This window comes from Megalopta genalis, chromosome 6 (assembly GCF_051020955.1).
Source record: "Megalopta genalis isolate 19385.01 chromosome 6, iyMegGena1_principal, whole genome shotgun sequence".
NCBI classification, from domain to species: domain Eukaryota; kingdom Metazoa; phylum Arthropoda; class Insecta; order Hymenoptera; family Halictidae; genus Megalopta; species Megalopta genalis.
The window spans coordinates 10,829,053-10,841,493 of record NC_135018.1 but is presented as its reverse complement, the minus strand read 5'-3'; the positions used below and the strand labels follow the sequence as shown (position 1 = coordinate 10,841,493).

At 34.4% G+C, this 12,441-nt stretch overlaps 3 protein-coding genes across 3 annotated transcripts in view; all 3 read right to left on the bottom strand.

Moving 5' to 3' along the window:
* Positions 1–9,426, bottom strand: part of LOC117227300 (Rap GTPase activating protein 1) — a 233,194-nt gene extending 223,768 nt beyond the window's left edge. The window contains exon 1 of the mRNA XM_076522810.1: positions 8,988–9,426. Coding sequence (XP_076378925.1) covers positions 8,988–9,367 — 380 coding nt within the window. The 5' untranslated portion in view covers positions 9,368–9,426. The remainder of the gene's footprint in view (positions 1–8,987) is intronic.
* Positions 1,579–8,326, bottom strand: LOC143259635 (uncharacterized). Its single transcript, XM_076522824.1, has 2 exons — positions 8,167–8,326; positions 1,579–3,183 (listed from the first exon to the last, which is right to left on the bottom strand). Exon 2 carries the CDS (start codon positions 3,179–3,181, stop codon positions 2,951–2,953), a length of 231 nt encoding a protein of 76 aa, XP_076378939.1. The 5' UTR covers positions 3,182–3,183; positions 8,167–8,326; the 3' UTR covers positions 1,579–2,950.
* A 385-nt stretch (positions 9,427–9,811) lies between the features above and the next one.
* Positions 9,812–12,312, bottom strand: CytC (mitochondrial cytochrome C). The gene is made up of 4 exons (XM_033482404.2): positions 12,157–12,312; positions 10,922–10,974; positions 10,482–10,623; positions 9,812–10,388 (listed from the first exon to the last, which is right to left on the bottom strand). The coding sequence occupies exons 2-4, from the start codon at positions 10,961–10,963 to the stop codon at positions 10,243–10,245; spliced, it is 330 nt and encodes a 109-aa protein (XP_033338295.2). The 5' UTR covers positions 10,964–10,974; positions 12,157–12,312; the 3' UTR covers positions 9,812–10,242.
* Between the last annotated feature and the right edge of the window lie 129 nt (positions 12,313–12,441).

The following is a 12,441-nucleotide window of genomic DNA, read 5'->3' as shown; positions in this document are numbered from 1 at the left end:
TAATATGCATAAGGTAGAGAGCGTAGCAAAATTATGGACATTATAGGTGTTTACCTCTGACTAATTCATGAAATTAGCCTGTTCGTTAACTGTGTTGTTATAAACGATAGTGTAGACTACCACGTATGAAAGTAGATATTGAATTGTGGACACACTGTTTTACAAAGAGTGGGGAATGTTGCAAGCCAATGCCAATAACTAGCAAAATGAATTTCGTTCAAAATCTGAACGGAAGATAAAATTATTAAACAATTGATATTACAACTGTGTAATAAAACATTTAAGCAATACAATCAAACACATTGGAAACATTTTCAATTATGCGTCTCAAACCTAATCTAAACAACGAATATCATATAAAATGAGAGATTATAATCGAAGGTCTGAAACTACTGTTAATTACAAAACTTTCTGTTCTTAATCGATTCCTTCTAAAACACTTAAAAATGTCTTTAGAAAAACAAACTCTAATTGACAAGCAATTTTTTAACATCTGTTTTTAAAAATTGATTTCAGGTAGAATTCTAGCACATATTTTAAAATATCTCTGTGTAGTTGTAATAATTATTCTCTTACTGCCCTTAAAATGGTTCAAAGCTGCTTTAAAGATACCATATATGTGTGATAAAAATCTTGTATTATTTATCGATAAAAAAGAAATTAGAGAGACCATATTTTTATTTTCAAAAGACTTTTCTGAAATTGTAACAAGTTTCAAATTACTAGATTGGTAAGGCAATCAACTTCAACCGAGAAAATCAATAAGGTGTTCGGATTATTCTTATATCCTATTACATTCGTTATTTAATAAATTGCAGTTGATTTATGCTTATACTTTGACTGTGGTGATGCAATGTTAATAATATTAACATGTAATTGGTCTTAATGGTCTTCGTTATTGTTGCGTATGACACGACTTACGTCATAGGTATAAATTACGCAAAAACTACAGATAGCCTTACACAAGCACTCTTATGTCATAGGTGGAAAAATAGCTTGAAGGGTAATAGACGTATCGTTGAATCTCTTTTTCAGTTTCTTCTAATCTACTTAACTAATTATTAGAAAATGTAAGCAATGACTGTGGACGTAGTTGCAAAATCTATATAAAATGTTCGCTAGATAGCGGATTTCTTTATTCGCTAGCGTATTTCTTGTAAATACATATTTTTTATTATATCAAGAAAATGAATCAAAACATATGAAATAAATTCGAGGAAATTTCACCATTGAGAGTAAAAGAAAAAGAAAAATGTTAGTGAAAAATTGCACCTAAATAACTTCCTGTTATTAAAAGAACAGACATCCGAACTTTTATTTTTCTAAATGTAGAATATAGGGCGTTAAATTAAAATCAAAGTAAAATATATATCCTCTCTATATTTCCGATATACATATGGTCCCCATAAAAATCCATGCTTATTCTTATTCGTACATCTGACTTGGTAAAAAGAAATTCTAATAAAAAGTTTGTCTCCACTAATATTTCAAAAGTAATTTATCGAAGATGATATAAAAGTTCGACTGCAAAATAAGGTTTTGCTTCAATATTAGGCAGGCAGATCAATGAACGCAGTCTTTCGATAAAACAGTATGCATTTATTAGTCAAAGATAAACGTATTTCTAAAAACCCTGGTTGCAGTTCCATCATAGTTTCACAGTAACGGAGATTGTTTCGGAGGATCACAATGGGACGTGGCGCTTAAAACAGTTAATCGCGCGTTAAAGCAAATATTGAGTTTATTTGTCGATTTGTGTAGTCATAAAATATATCGATTGATATTGGTAACACTGATAGATCTTCGCATCGATCGCACATTAATAAACAGGAAGTGGAATCGGATGTGGACTCGTGATCGTAGATACCTGAAGCGCGCGCGCAGTACTTGTATGCCTCGGTCGGACAGTGATTGTGAACTTTCAAATCAAAAATAGAACATCCGCGTATACACCCGTGGAATGAGAAACAAGGAAAGACTTCCGATGCGTCGATTCGTATCGAACGTTTTCAGGAAACGGACAACCCGTTTTCGTAGAAAAATAACCGATATCCATTATTACGGAACCATCGTTAAACCACAGGAGATCGACACGGCAAGGCGGTAGAAGGATCGAAAAGAACAAACAGAGGGGGATAGAGATCGGTAAGAGATAATAAAAAAAGATAAAAAGAATGGATCGAACGGAAAGCAAAGCATCAAAACGAAATTCGACAATCAAGGAATGTTCCGAACATAGCACCATATTTTATCCTTATCACTATACACGTACGAGCTAAGAAACTGTATTATTATGGCAGGCAATCGTACATACGTGCACATACGACCCGTCCCTAAGATGTCGAATCGAAAGAAAAGGATAACAGGAGGAAGGACGAACGAACGAACGAACGGATCACCGTTGTTCCCCGACGAATTAACTCCAATTTCGAGGCTTACGCGCTAATTAATAGTTTGCGAACGACCGATCGATTAACTGGAACCTGGGACTGCGATCTATATGTAACGATGCACACGCGTGTGTATGCACATCGCAGTGGTTCACACACGGAGACGGTGTTTACACCGACATGCACATATACGGAAAGACACGCGTGCAATTTAACGTTATCTCTACATTGGTAGGCGTGAACGTAGCCAGTACGACGCCCGTGGTTATTAACACGTAATTGCGTAACGCACTATAATTGAGCTACCGTCGGCCGTTCCTATGTTACGAACCGACCACCCTATGTATACGTAAATCACGCGACCAAGAGGAAAGGGTCGTCGGATGCGCCTGTACACGTGTGACCGTACATCCAGATGCACGCGGTGACGAGGTGGTTGCATAAGTGCAGGCGCGACATTAGGGAGCGCGCGACGCACACGTGTACGATCCTTTAAATTTGAATTCGTTAAATACATCTATGTAAGCGACGCGTGACGCCTCTTCTTGTACTTCGGGACTCTAGCAGCCGACCTGCTGGAGCATCGTAGCCAACCGAAACACTCGCATCCAGGCGAACATCCCCGACGACTGGGCACGACAGAAACCGCTCCTCCTCGACGAGCTCGAAGGATTCTTGTTCTCCGTCGACGTCGAGTGATCCTGGACTACCCGTTTCGGCGTCCCGTCCACCGAGCATATGTCGCTCTCCGACTTCCTTTCCTTCTGCTGTTGCTGCGGCGAGTACTTCATCACTGCGTATCATCGGGACAATTAATCAGACCTGCCTCGTTCAGCCTTTTACTCTCTATTTCAAATTCAATGAGAGTGACAGTGCCGTGTGAACCGCGCGGGATTTTCATCCGGACGAAAAGAAAACGCTTCGCTCGATCGTGTCGCGGGGACACCGGAGTCTTATATCCGTTGTAATTCCTACGATACCTTGGAACTAGACCAGCGCACATTTGATATTGCATTATTTGAAATATTATTTCGAGCAATACGTTATTTGATTTCATAATTATGTCTGTGCCTGCGTCGTCACTTTTAAAATAACATTATTTGATTTGTTATTTGAGGTTATGATTATTTCAAATAATTAGTTTAAATAATTGTAAAATTCTTATTGGAAATTATATTGTGATCTAATTATTAGCTCTGAGTCTGGTTTAAATGATTGTCCGATAATAAGAAACATAATTCTAAGAAATAACAGAGCCTCTTCCATCTTTCGCACAAGTGTGAAACGATTATTTTCTTTCGTGACAATATTAAAAATTTCTTAAAGATGAAATTTTTATATAATATTCTGTTGCATACTATTTAGGGATTATATCCTTATTAAGAGACTTCAAACAAACTGATGCAAAGGTTCCTTAAAATAAAATCTTTCTATTGCATATTTTGAGGATTATTTCTGTTACCATGTGTGAAATGAAAACATTGCCATATTTGTCATATTTGAAATATAAACATAACAACATTGAAAATAACGGCTCAAAATGAATTATTTCAAGTAATTATATCTTATTTTCATTTGAAACAAAATTCATTGATACCATCGTGTACAAAATTATTTCAATTCAGCTACTTTCCGGATTTTGTGATCCGTCGTATGAAAATTTTCTTTTTTCAGATCTCAGTATATTGTTTATGATCTGAATTTACCACTTTCACGTTTGGGGACAAGATATCTTGTACAATAATATTTTTTGAAAATTTGTTGATGCTTTGGGTGAGGAATCATAAACGTATTGTTGGAAAGAGGGCGGTTCATTATGAATATATTTATTAAAATATTTCATTTTAACTCAAACTGATAGTACATTTGAAGTAAGAGGAATCATTTCTTGCAAAAAGTAAATGGAGTTCGAGCAGAACAAGAGGAAATAAAAGAATACTGTGTTTTCTTCGAAAGCAAACAAAAAGTAGTGTAAGTAAGACGCTAGGGATGTTGAAAGTATTTCCTGAGATTATTTGTTCTGTGAATCTGAGGAAGAATGAATCTAGAGTTTATAATGTCACAAGATTGAACTTACATGTGCATGATTCGTCGTCAACTCTCATATTCGTCATTGATGTACAGACAATCATCGCTATATTTCAAGAAACTTTCTTCGTTTTGTATAATTTAGGTAATTTATTTTATTGCGTTTTAATAAACAGATATTAACGCTAATTGTCCTTAACACCCTATTTTTTATTTTATGCTCTTTACCAGGAATATTTTAATAATATATTTTGAATTTTTTTGATATTACGTTAGAAGGTTACATTTAAAGAAGAAAAATTGTATGTACGCTTAAATGAATTTTACGTGCATCCTACATAATGAATTTCAAAGCATAGAACTGTACAATATGAAGTATTGCAGTAATCACAAAATGTTGCTTTTCTTCGCGCAAACCACAATATCCTGACCGAAGTCGAGTCCCATAGGTTGATAAGGTATTATTAATTAAAAGGAGCGTTCTGAAATATATATAATATAAATAATATAATAATAACAATATAAATATAATAACAGTTCTGAAATATCAAGATATTAAAATGAACTGACTTGAAATATACACTACTTCTGTTTTAAAATCTACTTGTTTTCGTTTTAAAATAAATTTACTGGCAGCGAAGAAAATAATGAATACTGTTTGCCTATTTAAATTAGATATTTATTGCAACATTTTATTAAACAAAGCAAATATTTCGCAGTAATTTGATCATCGGAAAAAGGACCTCGTGTTTGCAAAACACTGTTGCATAATTTTTCCATGTAAAACGTACATCCGATACTCTCCGGCTCGTAGGTTCAGCTAAAGCAATGGGTGAAATGGAAAGTAGACTAATGATTTTATGAGCGCAGAATGTAAGCCGGTCTAGTATGATTAAGTAATGAGATTTTCTCGTGTGTCACTGCCTTACTTCTTTTCTCACGGCTAACAGTGAAATTCCTTTCAATAGCAAATCCTCTTTTGTTAAGACAGTCTTGAAGTTGTTTATGTAACGGGGGAAAATATCGTAACAGTGCAGAATAGGTCCCATACGCAACAAACCCAAGAACAATCGCCATTTTGTACAGTATTAATAAAATCACGGTGGAATGAGATTTTCCAGAATTATGTTACGTACTAAATTTTGTTAACATGTTATATAGAAACGCTGCGATTTAATGAAGTTATATAAAAATTGGTAGACACATTTTTTATGAGGCTAAGTCGTTAAAAAAGATTGTGTTCAATTTATTAATCATACCGTTGAGTTTTAATATCGCTTACTATCGCAGAATTAGGTCATCTATGCCCATTTCGGATTAAAAAAACAAGTGATATCATTTACGTTATAATGTTTAACAGAGAGAGAGAGAGAGAGAGAGAGAGAGAGAGAGAGAGAGAGAGAGAGAGAGAGAGAGTGATATTAACAAGTAATTGATTTTTGCAAAAGATGAACTATCGACTGTTTTCAATGATTGGCACTGTTTCTAAAAACAATAAGATTTTTGAATAATGTATACGAAATATGTTAAACAAAGTAAAAAGAAATAAAATATCGTCGACTCAGTATAGTTTAGAGGAAAACAAGATTTGGAGTTTAGAAATCTAACATTTCCGTATATGTCGCATCACCTTGACTATGTTCATGTTAAACGCTCATTCGGTCATGGTCGTAGATCTATTACGTGTTCACTTCAAAGAGCGCTGATATAACAACCGTACAACTTTGGACAAAAATTGCGAACTTTTTCAATAAAATCGACTGACTAGAACTGTAAACATGTTGATAATTTAATTGGACACGTGGTAAAATGGTCATCATTGTTTATCATTTATCTCTATTTAATTGCTCAATCTGGTACACTAACATCAAGATAAAGTTTTCGAAGAAGCCACGAATTTATATTTTATCTCCATATAACTTATAGACCAGAGACAAAAATAAATTTGGTTCTATTAAACATAATTAATTAGAGTTAAAAGATATTAATAGTCTATCTACCATCTTCCTCTGTTACTACTGTACTGTGTATATCAGAGGATTATAAGAGGCTAATATCGAATATATATTAAATCAAAATTATAATTGGAGATACATTGCTCGAAGCAATCAAAGTTCATTAGAGGAAACAATTCCATCGGGTCAATAAAGTAGAAGGAATAGATTGATATGTTGCACATACGATAAGGTAAGTGGTGATGGTCCACTTTTTTAAAAACATCAATGCATTGAAAAAAAGCCAATATGTACGATAAAATATATTCATAAAAGTACATACACGTGAACTTGTAATATCAAAATGCGTAGAGCTGCATACCAATAAATAAGGATCTTTCGGATACAGACAACAAAAAAGCATGAAACGATAGTTTATTAAAAAAAAGAAGAAGAAGAAACGATGGAAAAGATTAAAATCTCGTGAACCACATGATAATATCCCCTAGCGTTTCTTTGTCTTGTATATGGAGTGAGTTGCTATACAACATGTCAAACACGCCTGACCTGCATTTAAATGCGACTCCTAGCCCACGCAAACATACGTGCCTTGTATACCTAACCAAGTAAATGATTAAAAAATAGTTTTTCGTGGGTTTATCAGAAACCGCGTTTCAAGGATTCCTTTCTTCCCAGATTCCGAGTGTAGGCGTGTAGCAGACATTTCAAATGTGTTCTGGTTTTAGTGAAGCGCACGCGCCTCTTTCGGTCAGCTGATTCCCTAGACCTACTTTTTGCCTGATGATGCAGGCTACAAATAGGTATAGTCTCGAGTGCATGTGTGCTGGGTGTATGTATAAATGGATATGTGTATATGCACTTCTCCTGCTGTCACACATATGTACACGCATACATACGTAAGGAAATTCCGTGCCCTAAATCATGCGTTCTACTCGAGGTGATTTTCAGGCCCTTTAAAAATTACAATCGGTGTGTACACTTGAGATAAAAGATGCTTCAACATCGACAGAGATCTTTCTTGTCTCGATTTTTAATCTAGAAAAGGGAAATTAAATACAAGTGGCTCCAAATGAACGAGATAACTCTTTAAAAGATGCGAAGATAATCAGTTTCAAGGATGCTTTTGCTCACAAGGTTTGTAAAGTCTCAGATATACTGATTAAAAGCGGTATCAAAACCCCCAAAAGTATGTTCATAACACCCTAGGAAGAGAGTATTTAACGCCACGTAACACATATCTACAGACGCACAGTGCATGCACTGTGTGCATTCATAAAGTTGATGAATTACAAATCACAATGGGTTTTCGTCACGGTATTTCAAAGAAACCGTTACACGAGCGTGTAAATCGTTGGAAACGTTTTTGAATCTTGTATTCAACGGGTCACGCAACGATTGATATGCTAAACGCGTTCCCCATCGAAAGAATTGATTTTTCAAAGAGAGCTTAAACGACGCATCGAGTAAAAAACTACGAATACTAGCTCTCAACGCTCTTCTGTAATATTTATGGTCCGGTAGAGTCCAAACGCACGAAAGGGTTTAGATTCGGACGAATATTGTTTTAAACGCGCACGATTAGTTCACATGCTAATTCCTCAGATAATAACAACGCGTGTGATGCGTAAAAATACGACAAGCTTAACTGTCACTGTCATCGATTATTTCTGTCATTTATTTACCAATACGTCATATAAGAATAAAAAGGATTCTATAGAATTGATTTATTCGAATTAACTAGAAAACAAATGCAGAATCTGTATACAGAATCGTCAAATGTATTCGACACATACCTGTACCGATTTTATTCAATTCCTAATTCCTCAAGAAGAGGTGAACAGGAAACGGCTGTACTTTGCTGCAAACCGTTCTATACTGGTTCGAGGCGCTTCGTGTAGTGTTCTGCGGAGCACGACGAAATACATTCGTGTGACAAGGGACAGAAGCAAGGAGTGAGATAGAAATGGGGAAAGAGATAGCACCATGATCGCTCCCTCTCATTCTAACTTAAAACGCTGGTTGGAGAAGTGGATATATATCGCGCGATCGTTTCGACGATAGCAAGTGGTGGGGATACTCGTCTTCTTGGTTATGTACCGCCGTACCGCAGCGCCGGCGCTGCATCGACCCATCAGCACTTCGCCAGTGATGTGTTCGCTTCAATGTATCTTCAAAGCACCTATCCATTTTTTCCGATTATTTACGCTTCACGTTTATATAGATTACTTTTGATCGATTACATCCCCGAAGGCTATTCGATTTATATTCATCAACCCATCTCGTCTGCACATATGTTGTACCTTGTATAATACATACATATGCGAATTAACATATCGTTTCGTAAAATGCTAGCACGTGACTCCACTTTCGAAAAACATTTCGAAATGCGATCGCGGTCAAGGTAATCCTAATTGTTTCAGTGACAAAACACGAGGAAAACATTTTTTCCTCGATGATGCCAAACCTTTAACCTTACAAGATCTCGATTCATATAAATCTTTTTGCAAAAGTTTTCAGAAGAGAAGACTTTTATCGTTGCGTTATCATAGTACAGTTCGCATGGCATTTCTATTTATCCATCGTCGCATGTTAATATAGATTTTGAAAAACTTACCCACTGTCGACGTACCATTTTGAATTTTGAAATACGTCTGCTGAACTCGTCGGCGAATCTGTTGAATTGCTACTTGCCAATGATTTCGGTGATGAAAGCGAAACGCCACTTTCCGATGAAGAGTGTGAATGATGCTCTATACAGCTCGAAGGTAATTGCCAAGAATATCTGGATTTCGCAGACGGACTATTGTGGCCTGGACTCGGACTTGGGCTTTGCGAACTTGAACTATGTAACGGACTTTTCGGGCACCTTATTGAACTGGAACTAAAAACGCGGACTAATCGAAGTCTTAAAGAATTTTCTTTGTGTTTCACTTCACAATGACTATTATCACTCGTTGCCTCGTTTGTTTTCAAACAATCCGAATTATTTTTCATCTTAACTGGCAACTTTATGAAAACTTTTAATCAGTGAACGGACACGATTTTACGAGCAACTAAATTCAAATGACATAAAATTTGTTTAAAGAGTGTATAAAGCCCTCTTTACCGGGCTTTACTTCCCGCCATTCTTAACCACATCCTTCCTCCTTCTTATCGAAACAGTTCACAAATATAATATAAATCTGTAAAAGTATAATTTTTGTATTAATTTAAAAATTTCGAATTATTTCCTCATAATTTTATTTAATTATTTATCAGAATTTGTCATATTTTCCTTTTTAGCTAAATTTTAGCCATTCGTAAGGTACAGTGTCTTCTCTACCTACTTGACAAAGTTTAAACTATTTTAATCTTATTGATTATTTATTGCTTTTTAACATTTCGCTGCCCCGTGACTTTGGAAAAATTTGATCTTGGTTTTTAGAAAAAATGAAAACCTTATAAACATATTGTCGAATCTGTATTTTTGTACTGTTGCATTACAGATTATTAATCCGTTGAACGATTCGAACAGTGTACAATCATAAATAAATAAAGTGCACAATATACGTATGGCTCAGCCACCGCAAGAGAGCACCGGAATATCTTTAATGATGAAGGAGTACTGCAAACTCTAGTCAGTTCTAGCCTGACTTTTGTCAATGTATGTAATTACAATATGATTTATCTACTTATAATTCATAATAACAATTGTTCACTATTCAGACTTGCAAACGCTTGAGTACCAGATAAAGAGAGTGTTAATGAATGAGTTGAATGAAATATAGCGAAATGTTTATGAGGTTTGAGATGATAATAGTACTAGTTTCCTCTGGAACACTCGCTGGACACGTTTAGCGTGCTTTGTCATTTTCAGAAAAATCTCAAGCTTATTTTGCTGCTTGTTCAATGTACGCAATTAGATCTACACGTTCCTGTGGTTTCTTCAAACCAGCGAAGACCATTTTTGTACCAGGAATGTACTTCTTTGGGTTTTCCAGGTATTCGAACAGTGTGTCTCTATTCCAAGTGATACCTAAAATAATAATCCATACCTTAGTATAATATCAAGAATAATAGCAAATTTGCTATAATAGTAGCATTTAACATTATAATAATGAAGTAAAACCTTTTGCTTTGTTGGCTTCGGTGTAACTATAACCAGCAGCCTGTCCAGTTTTCCTCCCAACGATTCCATTAAGATTAGGGCCTACCTTGTGTTTACCACCAGCTTCAATGGTATGACACTGTGCACATCTCTGTACAAAAAGCTAAGAAAAAATAAATATAAATAAATTTTTAATTAAGTGCATTTTGTTTTTTGTAATGAAAATGCAAATAAAAACTAGTAATTAGAATTATCGCTTTGAAATGAAAATTAAATGGAAGGCTACATTGATCTTATCAAAAACTGATAAAACGTGACGTTTACTACACACACAATGCGTTTACGTCATCAGATCGGAATGTCGCGGGAAAATAGTATATTATACGAAAAGTTTAAATAGATTCGAATGTACTTGAAACTAATATTAAAAAATCCTAATATTTTTAATTTTCTATTCTTACTTTCTTTCCCTTCTCTACATCACCACCAGCGGGAGCACCCATTGTTGCTTCTTCTAAACAACATATTAAAATGTATATATACATATATTAATATATTACATTAATTATTCAAAAGGTAACAATTTTTTTTTGTTTCAAAAAACCTTATTTCGAAGTTCATGTGGATACAAATTCATTCTACTTAATATTTCTTTTGTTACATAAGCACGAACACGTGGAAAATCGGACGTTTCGAAATAATACGCGAATCAAACATGCACAACACTTACAAAATTTGTTAAACCATAAATCTTAACATTCTATAAATTTAAGAAAATATTTTATCAATTCAGGAAACACTTATATCTTCCATTTTTATTCGTGTATCATGTGCATGATGTATACAGAGGCAACAGATTATCTCTAATCAATTAGTGAATTCGACAAGCATTTAGCAATCGACATAGTGGATAAAATGTTCCGCCCTGTGCCAAGTATAAAAATGTACTTTCAACACTACTGTGACGGCATTGACATAACTGTTTGGTTAAAGGTCAAGTGGTACGTCTAATAAGTACGAGATATAGTACAAAATTTATTTATTTCTCATAAAAAACATATTTCATTGCAATGTGGATAGTATTAGCGTTTTTATATAACGAATAACAATGCTACTGTTATAGATACTATTTGGTTGATACTTAATATGATTTAAACTAATTATATTAATAAATTCACAATATTATGCAATATTTTGTAATGAGTATTAACAAATATAAAACAAAGGATTTTCCGTTTTTTGAAGGAAATAAGAAAAGTAATTAATATACATATATAGATTTTATCGTAATTAACTATAGCAAATTTTCAGTCATGTAAAGATAATTGGAACTTCAATCAATTAAAAATTCTACTCTGTTAAAAACTGAAATGTTCTTATTAACGAAAGAGTAATAATAGAGACACAACTCAAGGATAGTTCTATTACGTAACTTGTGATATTCCACTCAAGACTAAAGTAATTTATATGTTCAGTTCAAATATAAGAAATTAAATAATTTAACTATTCATGGGTTTATAAGAATTATGACTCATTTGCACGTGTGGAAACGCCATGCACATTAAGATTTATAACTGTTCGATTTAAATGTACGTGTACTTTGGTTACAATCTCAATGAAGAAAAACACCAATTTAATTAAATTAAAGATTACATTAATTGATAAACGCTTTGATAAAACAGAAAATCGAACTTACGTTAGTTCAATAGAACTCGCGCGTGCAAAGTAGTATCGAAGACGTCTGCAGTTCAACAGTAGATGGATAGATGGTTCGATCGATGTACATATAGTCACTGACTTCCTCTGAGATAGATTTCAGAGTACTTGAATGGCTGACGCAACGATTCATAAAACAGTAGAAAATGCAACGCCAGATGACGTTCAAGTGCAATAGAGAATTCCTTCTGATTGGTAAAACGATTTTCAAATAATCTACATTAATTGAAAACCAGATCTCTTCATGTCATTTATAATATACATG